Source organism: Struthio camelus, chromosome 21, assembly GCF_040807025.1.
Source record: "Struthio camelus isolate bStrCam1 chromosome 21, bStrCam1.hap1, whole genome shotgun sequence".
Taxonomy (NCBI): Eukaryota; Metazoa; Chordata; class Aves; order Struthioniformes; family Struthionidae; genus Struthio; species Struthio camelus.
In genome coordinates, this window is record NC_090962.1 from 3875803 (window position 1) to 3893508 (window position 17706).

The 17706-nt window shown below is 48.4% G+C and overlaps 2 protein-coding genes across 15 annotated transcripts in view; one reads left to right on the forward strand and one right to left on the reverse strand.

Annotated features, from left to right (window-relative positions):
- PUSL1 (pseudouridine synthase like 1) overlaps positions 1 to 8975 on the reverse strand; it is a 37437-nt gene extending 28462 nt beyond the window's left edge. For 2 of the 7 annotated variants that reach the window (XR_011135853.1, XM_009671526.2), the window contains exons 1-2: positions 5750 to 5917; positions 4460 to 4517 (exon numbers count right to left, since the gene is read on the reverse strand). Coding sequence is in view for 6 of the 7 variants with exons in the window: in XM_009671526.2 (XP_009669821.1) it covers positions 4460 to 4517; positions 5750 to 5808 (117 nt within the window). In the remaining variant the exon portion in view is untranslated. Of the gene's footprint in view, positions 1 to 4459; positions 4518 to 5588; positions 6022 to 8857 lie in introns of those variants that run through there. The other 5 variants (XM_009671529.2, XM_009671525.2, XM_068916391.1 and 2 more) reach the window with 5 other exon arrangements.
- The window catches only part of ACAP3 (ArfGAP with coiled-coil, ankyrin repeat and PH domains 3), a 113466-nt gene continuing 103643 nt past the window's right edge, over positions 7884 to 17706 (forward strand). For 7 of the 8 annotated variants that reach the window (XM_068916363.1, XM_068916366.1, XM_068916367.1 and 4 more), the window contains exon 1: positions 9216 to 9358. In XM_068916363.1, the coding sequence (XP_068772464.1) occupies positions 9312 to 9358 (47 nt within the window). In that variant the 5' untranslated portion in view covers positions 9216 to 9311. Of the gene's footprint in view, positions 7904 to 9215; positions 9359 to 17706 lie in introns of those variants that run through there. The other variant, XM_068916370.1, reaches the window with a different exon arrangement.

The window sequence follows — 17706 nt, forward strand, 5'->3', positions numbered from 1 at the left end:
CAACTAAAAAGCAGGAGAGGAAGTACAGAAATCAAGGAGCTGAGTTCTCTTCTCATGTGTTCTCAGAGTTCACAGGTATCAGCTCCCTTCTTTAAGCCACACAGCATACAAACGTTCTTCTCTTTAGCAGGTGTTCAGTTACAAACACTGAAATCTTGCCTTGGCACCCGCTGGAGGTGCTTCACTGAGTCAGATCTCATCCATTTTAATTTTGCCTTCACTTCCTGAGTCACAGCCTTTCCAGATCACTGTATTTTTGGGGCAGCAACATGCATCCCAGAGTGCCACTTTATACTTCTAATCCCCTGCACACCAGCGATGCAGGTGAAAGCATCACTTGCATTTAGTAGGTCTGTTCTGCTAACAGGTTTTATTCACTAAGCACTTCCATATTTTGAATCACACTGAAATTTCCATTGTTGCATGCCAAAATAATAGGGATCCACGTTCCAGATTGTTATTATTACTCACAGCTCTGTTCTCTTCTCACTCTGCACAACCGTTGGAGAGAGAGAATGAAGAACAGGCCCATTAATGTATACTGGCCATGGCTGGGAAGCAAAAGTTCATTCACTTCTCTCCCTGAAGGCTAAATCAAAACTGCTCAAGATGCTCAGCCATGGAAGACCTTTCCAGAGCATCTGTGAAACCACAAAAGGAGCCTTTCAAATCAACTGTGGATGGGTGCGTTCAAGAGAAAAATCGCATTAGGAACATTTCAGAAAAATTAGTGTCTATTGTTGCCCTTTCACAGTAGCTGGAACGCTTACTGATTTTGTCAGTGGAAGACATCCACGCTCATAGTTGCGCAGATACAAGGGATTGCACTGCACCGCTAGGCATATTGCATGATTTACAAGTTGCTGTGCTCCAATACATCAGCAGCAGCAAGCTCCTGGTTGCAAGTCAGCACAGCCCCACTGTACATAGATTAATGGGTGCTATATCGACTGAAACTAAGTAAGAATCACTCAGTTTTAGTGAAACAGATAAAAGCTGTAGTGAAAGTCAGGAAGAAAAAGCTATGAAAGAGGCTTTTGTTGGAAGAAATGGTCTCTGAAGCAATCTGCCATGCCACTGGAAGTATTGTCCAAAATAAACAGGGATTGCAGATGACTGTTCCCTAGGTCCATTTTCATTTCTTTCTTCCCTCTTTCTTGGGGGGACAGTTTTTTCCAATGCTGTCTTGCATAGTATAGAGTTTGTCTGTGTTCTCCTCCTCTTTCTCTTCCTCCCTACTCCCCATTTTTCTTTCATGGGGAATAATATCTGGACTTAGCACAAAGCTGCTGGCCAAAGCAGAACTTCGTGCGGGGAAGATTAGTTTTGGGCAGCATTCACCAGCACAGTGGAAAGCAGCACGCTCGGGAGATGATTCAAACCAAACATGAAAGGGAGCTTAATTCCACAGATCCTAGCAGTCCTCACATATGGTGCCTGTTAGCACAAGTAACAGCTACTCACTTGAGCAAAAGGTGCTACACAGGAGAGATTTGCCGTTACAGTAAGGACATTTTTAAAAATTGAGATTGGATCATCACGCCCTGCATGTTGTAAATTTCCACAATGAACTGGACGGAGTAAAGTCACAGGACTCAAACTTCGCCATCTGGGGAAGCAAGGTCTGGAATTTTGGTTTGAAACTATTGCTAGCAAGCTGGAGTTCCAAGTGTTTCAAGACAAATATGTTTTCCTCCAAGAAAGAAAATAAATTTCATCTGCAAAGCTTACCCCTCTCAAAGACATATTAAAAGCTCCCTCAGATACGTAGATTTGCCACAGAATCAACAAAACTTACCATTTCCTCTGGACAGTCCTCATTAACCAGGGCTCTGCTACACAGCAGTACTCAGGACTATAAAACCATCCTTGTCCTGTATGTTACATGCACTTACGGTGACAAAGGACCACAGCCCTCCTGCTCAGCCACCGTTCAGCATTCTATGTTACCGCATGGAGGGCTGCAGTGCATACTCACAAACCAGTCCATTACACTTTTAATGGCACCAGTTGTTGAAACACAGTTCATTTGCTTGCTTGTAACTGCAATGAAATGCCAGAATGTATTCTGAATGGAATAAGGAGCTCATTATGGATGTAATCTTGCCCTTCCCTTCAGCTGCCTTCCTGGCTTTGGAAAGGAGTGTTCTGAAGTTCAAGGCTGCACAAAAATGAAGGAAGGAAGATAAATTCCTAAGGCCCCAGAAGTTTTCTATTAAAATTGCTTTAAGACATCCCACGTGGTTCTAATAGATACAGCCCTGCTCAGCGGTGCCCAGCATCAATCGCACCACATGAAAGCAAAGCACATATCCCATAACTGGCCAGAATGCAGCTGCGAGGATCAAAATGCTGATAATGTGAAAAGACAACACCAAATGAGTTTATCTTTTCCTATTTTCCCTTCTTCCTTTCCCCTTTAATCATCCACCCTACCTATTCACTTGTTAAAACAAAGTTACTTGGATGATGCAAAACAATTGCTGGCCTCACCCGAAGTCCAGCATCTGGGGCTGAGACACGGGATGGTTTAGAGGATTAGATAAATGAGACAGAAAGTCCTTTGGGGCTCCTCTTTCAAGAGCTGCACAGCACGTATTGCTTTCTTCACAAAGGTCTCAGGCGAGGAGCAATACTACATGCTGAGAACTCCTATTCAAAGCGCAATTCATAACGCTTTCCCTCCACAGACTTCTTAGCAAGAGAATGCAAGAACTACCACCCTCATTCAGAAAACCAAGGCACAGCGGAGAAACGTCTTGCCCACGGTCACAGAGTGGCTAGGTGGGAGAGCAAGTCTCTACTCCTAGACCCGTTCTTCAGCAGCTCTGCTCCTTCTCAACACTGGGATTGTAGCTAATGCAGGCACAGCACAGACTGTCATAAACACACATGGAGGGCACATCACCTTCAAACTGCTGCAGTTAGCGATCTCAGGCTAGAGAGTCTGACTGATAATGAGAAACAAATAATGAAAAGGGTGGTTATTAATACACAGCTATAGTCTGACCTGCAGCAAACATGACCTGGGCAATAGCATGACACCGATTAATTAAAGACTAATGTCTTTCATGTCTTTCCCTCCTGGAAAGAGGGACAGCAGGCTAGTCCTACCACTACCTTGGAGGTGTGCGCTTAAACCCTGCAGGTGGTGACATCAAAATGGCGAATATGCTCACATACATCGATGATGAGAGCCAAGAAAGAATCCTAACTGGACACAACAAAATATATATGGTTTAACCTCTATCTCTAGCCAGTAAAAACCCAGCCCATAAAAAGCACCAGAGAATAATCCCTCTGCAAATAATGCCCACGTGAAAATATTTCTGTGGCTACCACAATGATGCGACTGGAAAGAAGTCAAGTGATGCCTGTCTGGATACCACAATCATATTCAGCACAAGGTGTGTAAACTTTAACTTCTCCAACAATCTTTCATCTTCTCAATAAGCACAAGCTTCATTTCAAACTATGTAATATTTCTATGGCAAGAGAGAAAAAAATAATGCAACTTCCTTTTGATTCCTGCCCTGCCCAGGAACATGGGATTCACTAGCACTGTTCAGATAAATGCAGCTCGGCAGCAGTCTGTAATTAAACTAGCATTTGGTTCCACAAACACCCAGATGTGTTGAGTGTTCACCCTATGAGAGCTCACTAGCATTCACCCTATTCACCAGCCTTCCACTTGCTGAAGTAACACTGAATCTCTTGCACTCTTATTACACGCTCACTCCAAGCCCAAACGGCACACGCAGCTGAATGCCATTCTCACATTCTAGGAAAGGGAGCAACACAGAAACAACAGTGACTGATCACAGAATCAGACCTTTTTTGCAGCACATTCGAAGGATTCCAGAAGAATGGGAACTTACTTTTTTTTTTTTTTTTTCCTTTGGAGCAACGAGTATCCTACTGTGTGCTGTTCTGTGTCTGAATACATCTACCAGAGGCATGCTCTCCTGGGATTAAGCAGTGTCTCATTTCTAGATCTAGTTAGGACTTAGACATGAACTAGAAGCAGAGCAGTTCAGACTGTTCAGGACTGAGGCAGTTCTAGGAGTGTGTGAAAGCAAAACATCAAGTGCTAGAGAAGCTTACATGCTTAAGTACCTTCAAGTGGGCCAGCAACTGAGCAAGGGCTCTGAAAATAATAGTTCTGGAGTTGCATGCCTCAGTTTCAAGGAAGTCCCATTGAAGGGTTAAGGTATTTTTCAGGATCAGGACCTTAATCTCTCTTACTTTAGCCTGACCCATTTTCTCACTTGTATGCTGACATCATTCCCAAGGCTCATTCCTTTGACGCTCAGAAGAGAAGATATTTGTATAATGCTAAATATTGTAATATTCAGAACAATCAGTGTAAGAAAAATATTTATCCTTGATAATTACTGCAGTTCAACAATGTAACCTTAGAAATTTCACTTCAACGACAAAATAATCAGCAAGGACCTACCTCCATATAATTCTGGACTCCAATCACTGACTGATCAGTTGAAGTCTCCATGACCCCACTGCAGAGAAAAGCAATAATTATTACAATAGTTATTGACAAGTGTCAAGACCCTCCCTGTTCTGCCCAAGGGCTGGACGCACCGCCCACGCGCATCCAGAAGTTAATAGGGAGTAGTCTTTATCAAACTGCTTGCTACTGACTGACACAACTTGCAGGGACCAAACACTTTGAGGAATGGACAGGAAAATAAATCCAGTGGGTAGCGTGCAAGAAAGGAGCCTGGAAACATAAAACATCCTCCCAGTGCTACTCCCTGTACTGGCCCTTCAAAGGGAGGTTGATGTGTTGGGAAGATGAGGCAGACAAATTGCACAAGAGAACTTTGCAAGTTAAACTCTTTCAGGGCAAGGAGTTGGATGCCAGTTGTAGGCCCCCTTCTTGCAGGCCCTGAGGATGTGGCAGTGGGGCTTACGGGCTGTGCAGAGGCACAGCTTGTGATAAGCTTCCTTCTCTATTCCAGAAGTCACGGCCATTCACAAAAGGTGCTGCAGTGCAGAGGTATGTCCTGATGCCAAATCTGACCTGTCTGTAACCACCCTGGGTAATTTAGGCCATTATCCGCAGTCAAACCATACAACAAAAGCTACGTGTTTTGGGGCATGTGATGGTATTACTCAGCACAGCCCTGGTGCAGCGAGACACCATTGCACCAACGGGGGCAGCACAAGTTCTCCCCCACTCTCTCTTTTGTGTAAACAAGCATAACAAGGTATGCGGCGTGACTGAGGTCTGAGGAGACCCACTCTCAGCTCTCCTCCTGCAGGACTGGGAGCCCATGGACCACTTCATGGGCACCTCAAGCACTGCAGGCATCCAATCCATCCAGCACCAGCTACACAACTGGGCCTCCAAAGAAACACCACTACTGCACAAAAATTAATTACTTTCACTCCCACCAGCCTCAAAACACACATTTGCCTTTTCTGCACTGTGATGTTTTCTTTTTGCCCACTTTCTTCATTTCTAATCCAAGCCATCCTCTTTCTAATGTTTCTATGCAGCTGTAGAAGACACAAGTCCAATTCCCTGTCCAAGCTCGCTCACTTGGCAGTAGGGATTTATCACTCACCACAAACACTGCGGACCGTCTTCTCCCTCAAACCCCTCTCTGCAGCTTTCCTAGCACCCGTGGCCACCCCCCGGACTTCAACGAGCGCTGCACACCACGGATTTCAGAGCCGTCGTTTTACTTCCACCAGGCAGGGCTGACAACGCAACTAACGCACCTACCTATACTTACTACCAAAGTACTGAAAGAAAACTAAGTATCGGGTTTTGGGCGAAGCCATCCTTGCCGCCGGCGGCGCTGACGCAGACGCTCGGGCTCGGCTCGGCTCGGCTCGGCTCGGCTCGGCTCGGCTCGGCTCGGCGGGCCCACCGCCCCGCTCCCCTCCCTCCCTCCCGCGGTGCTGGCGGCGGCGGGCACCGGGGAAGGAGGGCGGCCTGCCGCCGCCGCCGAGCTCCGCAGGGCCGCGCCGCCTGCCCCAGGCGGCCGCCCGGCCCGGCCCGGCCCGGCCCGGCCCGCTTCCGCCGCCGCCGCCGCGCCGCGTGGCCGCGCAGCCGCCAAGGGCCGCGCCGGGCCGGGCGCAGCGGGCGGCGGCTCCGGCCTCGGGGGGCGGAGCCAAGTTCCGGGTGGGCTGGCGGCGAGCGTGGCGCGCAGGGGCCTCCGCCGCCGGCCGAGAGGGCCCCGAGCCGCGGAGAAAGGCCGGCGGCCAGGCCCCGGCCCCGGCCTGCCGGGGGCAGCTGCGGCGCCTCCCCGCGGCGGGGCGGCCCCTCGCCCGTGGCCGTGTGGCGGCCAGCGCGGGAAGCGCGGCTCCGCGACGCTGCTTGGGCAGGCGACAGCGAGCGCCAGGCGGTGGCGCTGCGGGCGGGGCTGCGGGGCTGCTCCTTTTGTCGCCGGGACAAAGCTTTCGGCCCTGGCACGTCTCGGCCGTGGGGGCAGCCACGCCGCTCGGCACCCCCTTTCTCCCTGTCTGCTGTGGTGTCGCACAGAGGTCATTATTTTCCGGGGGGGGGGGGACTGAGTCACTGGATGACTTAGCGGAGGTCACCGAGCCAGTGACCGCGTAGGGACTAAACCCCTCTTCTCTTGAGCCCTGTGCTTTAGCTGCTCAGCCGCTTCCATCTCCAGTCTCGCTGCAGAAAACTGTCTTTTTGTAAGTGCTTTTATTTGCCTTTCCATTTGCCATTACAAATGCTCTGAGAAGGGCCTTTTGTTTTTTGTCGATTACTAGAGTAAATTGGTCCCTTAGGGCTAATCCTAGCACCGTTCTGGGGGCTTCAGTTGCCCCACAAATCAAAAAGCATGTCAAAAAATGCCAGCTGTGAATGCCAGGGCAGGAATTTAACTTCCACAGGAAAAAAAAAAGGGGGGGGAGGGGTTTTAGTGCAAGAAGTTTAGAGGCGTAGGCGCAGGGTGTGGCGAATGGTCCTGGGCCCGCAGTAGGGCGCGTTACTTGCGGGTTTGGGATCCATGGCTCAAGGGCTGCAGAGAATCTACCCCGCTCTGAACCTGATCCCAGCTTTGCCGGTACCCTTGCCCAAAATCCCCACAAAAATCAACACAGGCATTTCAGGCAAGCCCGCGTTCAGCTATTCCAGCCTGCCTAAGAAAAGATATGTCCAAGCTGCTGCTTTCTGAGGGTAAATAATAGCAGCAGTGACAAAAATAAGCTAAGATGGTGGTAATAAAGACTGCAGATTTTCTTCCTATGTTTTGTATTTTTAAATCTTCATTCATGTTTCGAAAATACTGAACTATGATATCTCTTTGTACAATAGATACCCCCAAACCAGTGTAATCAATCACCTGACTCATTGGTACACCAGGGAAAGTAACGGAGATCCATGGTCCTCTCGCACAAAACTGAGATCTGTTTTGAATGGAAAAATCCAACCAGCTTTCAACTCACACAATAGCATCCAGACTCTATTGTAATGAAACTGATGAATCTCAGCTTTAAAGAGGATGGCAATTTCTAATCCCTGAGTTTGTGTGTACACACAGGCAAAAACAGCCCCACGCTTTCATCTCCGTTGGAGGAACCAAAGGAAAGAAAAAATGAATTGATCTGAAAATCAATAAATCACATGAAATTGCATAAAGCAGAGGCCACAAGAGGTCATTTAACCCATTCTCCCGGACTGGGGTGATTGAGCCCACCTATTTCCTTTTCCTGTTTTCTTTAGAGCCCTGCAGCATCTGATGATTATGTTAAATAATAAATCAGACTTTCGTTCACAGAAAGATATTCCTGACTGTAGCTGACGAATCAAGCAGGTCTTAGACGGAAATGAGGCCCTGGCGTTGTGGTGAATCTTAGCTGCGGTTTGTGCGTGGAACTGGCAATGAACATCTTTTTTCTGGTTCAGTTGATGGCTGAGGTAAGGCCTCATCATGATGTTTTGTTACGGATTCACGTGGTCCTGGCCCTAGTGCTCGTTGGACTGTTGGTTTTCATTTAGGTCCGTGTTGCACAGGATGTATTTTGTTAAAACATGGAGATTTTACATGGAACCACAGGAAGTTCCATCTGAACCTGAGAAAAAACTTCTTCACTGTGAGGGTGACAGAGCACTGGAACAGGTTGCCCAGAGGGGTGGTGGAGTCTCCTTCGCTGGAGATATTCAAAACCCGTCTGGATGTGATCCTGGGCAATATGCTCTAGGTGACCCTGCTTGAGCAGGGAGGTTGGACTAGATGATCTCCAGAGGTCCCTTCCAACCTAAACGATTCTGTGATTCTGTGATTCTGTGATTTACACTTCAGGCCCTTCTCTCAATCTTAAATTCATAGAAAAGTTGCAGTGAACGATGTAGTTTATGCTGTTTGTCTTGTCTGTGGTGTTCAATAGGTGGAGGGTCAAAACTAAGCCCATTGAGTTTAGTCTCATGTATTTGTGCCAAATTACATTGCCACATCCTGCAAAAAATGTGACCTACTCCCACAGACCCACAGGCCCAGCTGTCTTCCTACCTTGGGTGACTCCATTGGCATCAGTGGAGTTTCTGCAGCAGCAAATCCACTGCGTGCAGAAGATTAAAAGCAAAAATTGATGCCAATGCTGTTGATGCCATAGAACTGCTCCACGCACGCATCCTGTACCTTTTCTCTGTGTGTGTGTGTGTGTGTGTGTGTGTGTGTTTTTTTTACAGTGCACACAACCTGGTGGCAATGCTACCTGCAGATCACTAGGTGACTAGTCACACCTCCAGCTAATCACTCACCCATACAGTTAGCGCGAGTCGATGGCCTAGGCAGCGGCAGTTGCCACAGCTAGCCAAGCGCAGACTTCAAACAGTGTCATTGGCGTTTTCTGAAAATCCTTCCTTACATACCTGGAACCAGGGAGGAGGAAGCGCGAGTGAGGAGAGGGGAAACGAACCGTTGCCCGCACCGCCAAAGCGGCCGGAGGCAGCCTGGCAGCGCAGGAACGCCCGGTGCTGCCGCCGCCGCCGCGCGCGGCCCTTCCGCCCCGGCGCGGGCCAGAGGCGGAGGCCCGCGGGGGCCCCGCGGCCGCCGAGCGCGGAGCGGCCGCGCCGCCGATGGCCGCAGCCGCCCCGCCCCGCCCTCGGCGGCTGCCCGCGGGGCGCTCCGCGTCGGCCCCGGCCCCGGCCTTCCCGCCGCCGGGCCGCGCCGCCCCTGCGCCGTGGCGGGCGCGCTCAGCCCCGCCGTGACAGCGGGCGCGTGTGCGCCGGGCGGCGAGGGGCGGGCGCTCGCCCGCGCGTGTGCTTCGCTGCCGGCGGGCGATGAGCTTCCTGCGCTGAGCGCGCCGCGGGCAGAGCTGCGAGGATGACGGTGGACTTCGAGGAGTGCATCAAGGACTCGCCCCGGTTCCGGTAAGCGGCGGGGCTCGCCGCCGCCGCCGCCGCCGCCGCTCGGGGTGCGGCGCGGCCCCTGCGAAGGAGCAGCGGGCAGGGGCGCGGGGGGCGCCGTCAAGCTCTTCTCCGTCTAATCGCTTTAGGCGGCGGGGGGCCGCGGTAATCCGGGCGGGGGGCGGGCAGGGCCCTGCCGGCTGCCTGCTCCGCCGGCGGCGCCGGGCGGGTTTGCTGCGCCGCGGCCAGCGAGCGGGGAGCGGCGGCCAGCGCCCGGCTGCGGGACCGGCGCGGCGCGGCGAGCGGGGCGGCGAGCGGGGCGGCGAGCGGGGCGGCCGGCCGGCCCAGCCGCCCTCCCGGCCCCGGCGCGGCAGGACCCCGCGGCGGAGCCGCCGGCGCCGGGCTGCCCTGCCCTGCCCTGCCCTGCCCTGCCCTGCGGGGGCCCCTCCGGCCCGGCCCGGCCCGGCCCGGCGCCCCGCGCTCTCCTCCGGCAGCTCGGGGTGCCGCGGCCTGCGGGCGCCCGGTGCATCCTGCCCTCCTCGTCTCGTTGCCTGGCTCGGCTCAGAAGCTTTGCACACGCAAAATTAGTAATCCTAGCGCTGGTAATAATCCCCCTCCCTTCCTCGCTGCCCAGCAGACAGCTCCAGATCACATTTCTAACCGTGTAAACTGGCATCACCCGATGGGGATCAGCTGGACAGCGTTAATTTACGCCGCCTGAGGAGCTGGTGCTAAGAAATATGATTATTTTCCATGCTGTCACACTCCTGTCTCTTGGAGGGTGGTTTTCTTCAGTTGCCTTGAAGGAATCCAAGCTCTGACAACAAAGACTCTGTCCAGGCTGTGCTGTATTTGAATCAGGCTGTTTCACAAATGCCCAGGGCTGGAGAGGAGTCTCCACACTCTGGGTACAGATGCTCCATTGTGCCTGGAGCATCCTGGCTAGGGGTCTGGGAGGGACGGAGCGTCCTAATGTTATAACAGGAAGATCAGAGCTTCCATAGCTAATAGCCTCCTGCTGCTTTCAATACTGTGCTTGGATGGGGACAGAAGGAAGGACAGACAATAGCCTGCAGAAGCATGTTGGTTGGACACGTGTGCAGCAGAAAGTGTTCTCAAGGGGACTCTCCCTGCAGACGTTTCTTGCTGACCTCATTCTCTCAAAACCTTTTTGTTTATTAAATGAAGCATTTTGTATATTCCTTTAAGTGCATTTAACAATAACTTCTTGGAATGCAAGATTCATTCAGAAAGCTGCAGTGGTCTGATGCTGTGGCTGCTCAGAGTGCTTGTCATTTTGTGTGTGATTGTGTGCAGCTACAGGTAACTTAAGTACCTGTGCAAGTGCATTTTCTGGAGTATATTTTTCCCTGAATACAGGAACATGCGTGTGCCTGACAGTATAAGAGGGCTACAGAAAAGGTTCCCCCCCAATATTTTAATTTTAGTTTAGTGTTAAGATCCTGCTCTTACTTGTTCTAAAGCTGGTTCTCAAATTATAGTGCCTAGTGTCATGTGAGATGCTGGACTGGTCTTACTGTCCTCCTCTTTGGCGTTGGAATCATGGGAGTTTTTGATCAGGCAAAAGTTTGATGCACGGACAGGTTTGCAGAAGGTATGAAGCTCCTTCTTTAAACTTGTGGTTACTTAGTATCAATTAGACTTTATTTGATTTTTTTTTTCCACTGTCATTATATCCTTTTGTGCTGCAGAGCCTGTGAACTGTTCTGTGGCATCCTTCCAGAGCAGTGACTTCACTGTCCAGATGTCTTGTTCCACATGGCAGTGACCCTTTTCCTGGTGACGTCAAGATTGATTGACATGTTTATTTATTTATTTTGCCTTTGGTGTGTGTGGGCTTCAGGCCAAGTTTCTTAGTATGCAGGCAGCATCCTTTCTGCTCTGTCTGCTCCATCCATAAAAACAAAACATCCCTCAGAGCACTATGTTGGACCTTTATCAAAAGCCAGTTATTTAAGCATGGAATTATGAACTATTTCCCAAAAGGCTAAATGCAGTCTGCCTGTTACAGGGAGAGCAAGAGATTAGACTAGAGAAATAAGCCTGCCTATTTCAAGAGGGCAACATCAGGGATGTATATAAACCGCTATCACCTTAAACAGTGAAAAAATATGAACGTTTTCAGGCCCATGGCAAAAAAGAAATGGAACTGTTCTCTCTCAAAGGATGCAGATTTTATCCTCCATTGTACACTTTTCTTCCTCCCAACTCTTTAATTCATTCTTGTATTACAATTACTTGTTTGTAACATAAGAGAATCCTGAGATGCCTATAAAGGACAGGCCTTTTTCCATAGTGCATGGCACAGATGCTTACTAACATGTCCATGAAACTTTGCAGCTGTGAAGAACTGAAGAATGTTTAAACTAAACTATATGCAAAAGTATAAATAAATGTGAGGTGGGAGAAGGTAGCATATAATCCTTTCTCAGCAGAAACTGAGACAGCTATAGATAAAGTTAACTTATCCCTTGCCATAGAAAGCATCTGTGGAAGAAGCAAAAACTGAATCTCGATTTCCCATACCAGGCCCCTCGCTAAAAGATCACCCCGTCTTTGCTACTGGCACCCAGCGTTGTGCTGAGTCCCTTTATGCTTCCCAATTAACAGTTAGGTGATGTTTTACAATCAGTTCATTCCCCTCAACAGTGAACCTTGGAGAAAACCAATAATTTTCTTGTTGTTATACACTGAGGGAGAAAAAGAAAACAAAAAGCTATTGCACAGAAGATCTGTGCAGGCATAAACACACACTGTATCTGGGCATCCTATAATAAGGCTACCAAACTAGTTTAGTTTAGCAATCAAATCAAATTACATGTCAAAGCTCTCCATACCAGTGCTTGATGTACACTCAATCATCATTGCTTCCTACTTTATAGGGAGCAACTGCTGCAAAGAACATCCCCCCTTCCCCTTTTTTGGAGAGGGGGACTTTTCATTACTTGACTATGTACAGATCTTCAGGCTGGTAGATAAACCTTATTTCTGTTAGATGTTCTGTAGAGACATGTATACTCAGTTCCAGTAACAAATGTAATTACCTTGAAAGACCAGTTTCAGTGTATTGGAATGCAATCCCTGATACATGTTGCAGTTCTCATCTCTCTGATGTGCAGCACCTTCTGTTCACCTAGCAGTAGTATGGGAAATCTAGGAATACATTTCTGACTTGTTCCAGTAGGTCTTGGAAGCCAGTGGTCTGGAGTGATGCAAAGAAGGCCCCATTACTGCCCTTACCATTGGAGATCTGTGAGGCAGCAGCGCTGGATGAATAAATTTGGCTTGCTCTTGCAAAAAGAAAGTCTTTGGGCACCCTGCCAATTCTCAGGGCCTACTCCCTCTACCTGTACTCCCTCCTTGCTCAGTGAAGACTCCGTTGATATGAAGGGCCAGGTAGGGACACCTTTACTCATTCTGGGTGCAAATGCACTCTAGGAGCAACCTGGAGGGTTAGGACAGAGCAGAAAAAAATGGTTGGGGTAATACCTGGCTATAGGGCTCTGTGGGTCATAGAAAACCCCAAAAGCCTCTGTGGTAATTCCCACAAGGGAGGGAAATAATTGTTTATTTCCATAACTAACGTTGTTATTGCAGTTGTTATTGCTACTAACAGTATTAATTAGGCTTGTGTAAGATCAGGGTTACCTGTTGCAGAACAGGCAGTGGGGTGAGCCAGGAAGTGCTGTGCTCTGCGCTCCAGCACAATGGCTCAGGTGCTGGAGACCTTCTCACAAGGAGCCCTTACACCTACCCATGACCCTAGGGAACAGCATCCCTCCATACGCATCCAATCCCCAGGCCACCAAGGGACCTCCATGCTGCTTGGAAAAAAAGGGAGACCTGCAATTAAGATAGAGGATGCATGATACCATGTACCTGCCAGGCTGTTTGTCCAGATCTGAGGGGTGCCGTTCTTTACGTCCCCTGTGCCTTGCAGCGTCTTGGCTGGCTGTACCTCAGTAGTTCAGAAACCAACAGGATTCCCTGGAGCAAGCACTATCATCAGGCAGTGATGTGGGGGCACAGAGATATTTATTTTGGCAGTTTATGGCACTGTCTGCATGTTATAGCAGCTCTCATTAGGCAAATAAAAATTAAGTCATGTAACTCTAGCTCTATGCAAGATGCAAGAGGAAAAACTCATTTGCCAGTAGTAAAGAAAGGAAAAAAAGCAAAAAAAAAAAAAAGTAGATTTAGAAAATATTTTCGGGGTCATACTAGGGTGTTTCAAATGGAAAGGAAGAATTAAAGACAATTAATCAAACTGATCTTGTGAAGTCTGATAAGAGACTGAATTAGAAAAGTTTAAAACCAGCATAACCAGTTTTAATGCATTTATACTGTGTGAACTAATGTGAGTGAAGGCCTCCACAGGAAAAGCTTCAGTGGCTTCTGTGTGATTTTCATCCAGTGTCAGCTGACACTGTGCATGGTTGACCTGCCGTTTGGTGTAAACCAAACTTATTAGCTTAGATTACTTAAAAACAATTTTAAATTATACCCAAAATGGCCAAAGAAAGAACCTTCATTCATTTTACTAAATCAGTTTTAACAAAAAGAGCACACGCATTGATTTAAATTTGTTTTTTGTTAGGCTAAAATTGTTTTTTGTTACGCAAGGATTCTTATATAAGCAAGATCCCTGATTCTAATTGCAGTGGCAAGGAGATATGCCTACACAGAAAGCTTATTTCTGAATCAGAGATTAATGAATACAGCTACCATCACTTGCTGGTTTAGTTGCATGGGAGAGAGGGTATTATCACAAAAGTAGCATGATGTTATCGACACCAAACATAATACCTGTCTTTATTTATTCTATTTCTCATCTTTTTGTCACTGCACTTCTAAAGTCAGAGGGCCTGAAGCATGTGAAAGGAAAAGGCAATGCAAAGATGTCACCATATAGTTGCTTTCTATCACAGTACCTGCTGTGTGGTGCTCTCCCAGTTACAGCAGTCCATCCAGCCCGAGAATATTTCGTGCCTCAGTGTGGTGGTTTCCAGAAGCAGTGAGACTTTGTTTCTTCTCCTGGCTTGCAGCCTCACTTTTTCTTTTGAAAAAGTGGCCTAAGTCACTAATATTGAACCAAATCTGGCCTTTACTGGTGTTACACTGGGGCATGGTTTATGATGTTTTCCACCCCTAGTGAAATAGGGTGGCTTCTCCCTCGTCATGTGTTATTTGTGGCAGCTCGTACTTGTTGTGCCATACAGAGACTGCAGTTGTGACAACATCACGCAAAGGGATCTGTTCTCTAACCAAGGCTGCGCTGCGTTTCAGCTGTTCTTGTGTCAGGCAAATCATGTCCACAACTGATCACAGCAGGACCCTCATATGGTGCAGTTTTATATTTTCCTCTGTAGGGGGTAACACAGTACCTGGAAGCAGAATTTCCTTAATCTGAGGTTCCCTGTCATCAAAACTGCCATGTGAATCCTGAAATACATTGAAAAAAGCTGCAGTCCTTCAGCCTGCATTATTATGGGCAGATCTGAAGGGTTTTATTCGATGTGTAATCAGGGAAAATCCCACTGGTGTCAGAGAACCGACTGAGTGAGAACTGAGTTGACTTCTTTGGCTTGGCTTTGTATATGGTGTTTCGTGCCAAATTTTTGGCAAGTGGTTTCCTTAGTAACTCTGAATTGCGAAATGCATAAGCAGAGTATCCCAAAGGACCAAGGATCTGAAGTTAAAATCTCACTGATCTATGCCAGCGCTGCAAATCAGCAAGGGAGGTTTTTTTTGTTGCTGAGATAAAACTGCCTGGACTCAGAAGCTGTGAGTTTGCAGTGGGTGATCTTTAACTCTGAAATGTTCATGGGGACTATAGCTCATAAGTTTCATGATGTAGCACCACAGACAAGTGTAATTTTGATATTTCAGAATTTGATAATTGACTTTGTGACCTCCTGTAACATACTTTGCTATGTAATAGTGTGTACCTTGTGAGAAGGTTTGAAACGTTACTAGTTTGTCTGATGGATCAGCTTGTGATTTAGAATTTGGTTGTTTTTCTTTTCAGTAGCTGTTCCTCTCTATTACGTCCTTCTGCTGGCTGGGGTGTGTGTAGCTACAGAGATGAAAGTCATCTCTTTTGTCAGTGATAATCTTCCGACATTTTTCTCTCTCCTTGGGTCTCCTTCTGGATGCTATGAAATAAATGTAAGGAGAAAGCTGTTCAATCTGAATGATTTCACAGGAGAAGTTTAGCAAAGTGTAAATTCTGGCTATTGCGTGCTAAGGCTGTGAGCCTGGACTGCTTTCCCTGAAAGCCTTCCAGAGAGCAACAGCACTAGGAACCGTAGGCCTTGACCTATTGGGATGGTCAAAAGCTGCTGAGAAAGCCAAGGTCAGGGATTTGCTAGTTGCTAGTTTGCTGACTGTAACAAGGAAGGTAAGAGGGTTGCAAGTTTGATGACAAAGCGTGCTAAAAGCAAAAAGATGAAAGAGCAGTAACCCTGTGGTGGAAGAGGGTAGTTAGGCCTAGAAGTAATGAGACTGAGAGAGGCTGATGATGGATTATCTATGCTATTGAAATTATCTGTGGGAGAGTCATCCATTCCTCCTTGGAGAGTGCCACGTGTCTTGATAATTGTGCTTTGCTTGTTGTCTTGGCATGATGCAGTGGCTCTCGATTCCAGTCCTGATCCTCGAAGGACTGCAGCATGGCCAAGTCCACACATAGAATAAGAGTTTAGTAAAATGTAGTTTGGCATAACCTCATTCATGTGCACTCTAGACAGGCTTCTGTTGAAATATGTGTGGCTGCACAGCCAGTGAGCTTCACGTTCCAGCGATAAGCTGGAGTCCGTTGTCACTCACACTGCTGTCACTCATACTCATACTGGAAAGGTGCTGCAAAGCCAATTTGGTGGAGGTAATGGGTGGTGTAGAGACCTCATCTGAAGGGAACCCAGGGAATCCAGGGGCTCTGGGCCACTCCTTCTTGTGGCACTCAGAGACTGTGTGACTTAGGAAGGTCTCTTTGTATCTCTTTCATTTTCCTTAGCTAATAGGGGGAAGGACAGGAGGGAAGGGTCATACTGTCCATCTGTGTTAAGAGCCTGTGAAATAAGTAATGCTTGTGATGATAAAGCACCTTTAATATGATGCCGTCAGCACAGAATTATTAGTCATTCTTTTCTGGTGATCCCCTTAGGTAGGAAAGTACAGTGTTCCCACACAGGGCTCTGAGGGGAGGACTGGAAGGGAGGGGAACATATTCCTACCACACGTTGGGGCCTTTCCTGGCCTGTATGAGAGAAGCCATCTGTTTACCTTCATTTCATAAGCTTCCCAGAGACAGGAAGTCAGTACAGACTGCTGGAGTCAGGCTAGTTCGTTTGGTCTCAGTGGCATCCTCTAGGCTGCTCTCGGGGAGAAAGGAGAGAGCAGCGCAGTGGAGAGTGCTTGGCCTGGAGTAGCTTGGACTGCGTGGCTGGCAGCTTTCCCCAGCTAGCCTCTCCTGCACTAGACAGCCTCTGAGGTGGGAGCTCGTTGTACCTTAGCACTGTTACCCGTGTCTTAGCCTCTGTTAGCCTCTGAGTCTGTAAATCTGGGTTCCCTGGCCTGGGAATGAGGCGCTACATTTCCTTAGTGCTCCAAAATGCCAGGGAATTTCGTAGCTCAAGTTTCTGATCTTGCCTGTTTCAGGATCTTAACAGAGCAGGCCATGCAGTGCCTCTGAGGGGGTAAAGATTTACCTCAGTTCCAGGCCGAGAGGACTACACAGCTTATCCACAGCCCCAAGGAGATACGTGCACCTTCTAGGCTGCATGGAGGTGAATTGCATCCCCACTGTCTGGGGGGCTGCCAGCCACCCACCCTCTTGTAGGACCCCATAGGATAGAGAGCAGAACTGGGATTTTGCGCAGTTATTCCTGAGGACTGCAAGGAGGGTGGAGGCTGATTTCCTGCAACTCCGCTGCATCCGTTCCTAGCTTCAGGCCAGGCTGGCCCTCGGAGGTGCCCACAACAGCAGCCACAACACGCATCATGGCTGGCCAGGTACCAGCAGTGGAAAAGCATCAGGCTCAGTGTTCTGTCCATTGCTGTGTGAGCTGCTAGCAGAAAAGGAAAAGTGTTCCTATTCCTATCACAACAGATGAGAAATGGGGACAGGGTATGCTGGAGATTTTGTGCTCCTCTGGGAGGCTTAGAGAAGAGTCTTTCTGGGCTTTACAGTTCCAGGTGTCCTTCAGGTGCAGGAAATAACACTAACTTATTTTGCAATGACTGCAGGAAGATGGTAGGTGGTGGGGAAACTGGTTCTGCCACTAGTGCTGCGCATCTGAACAGAGGCTAGTAATGCACCCATCTGCCTTGACAAACTAGGTGAGACAATA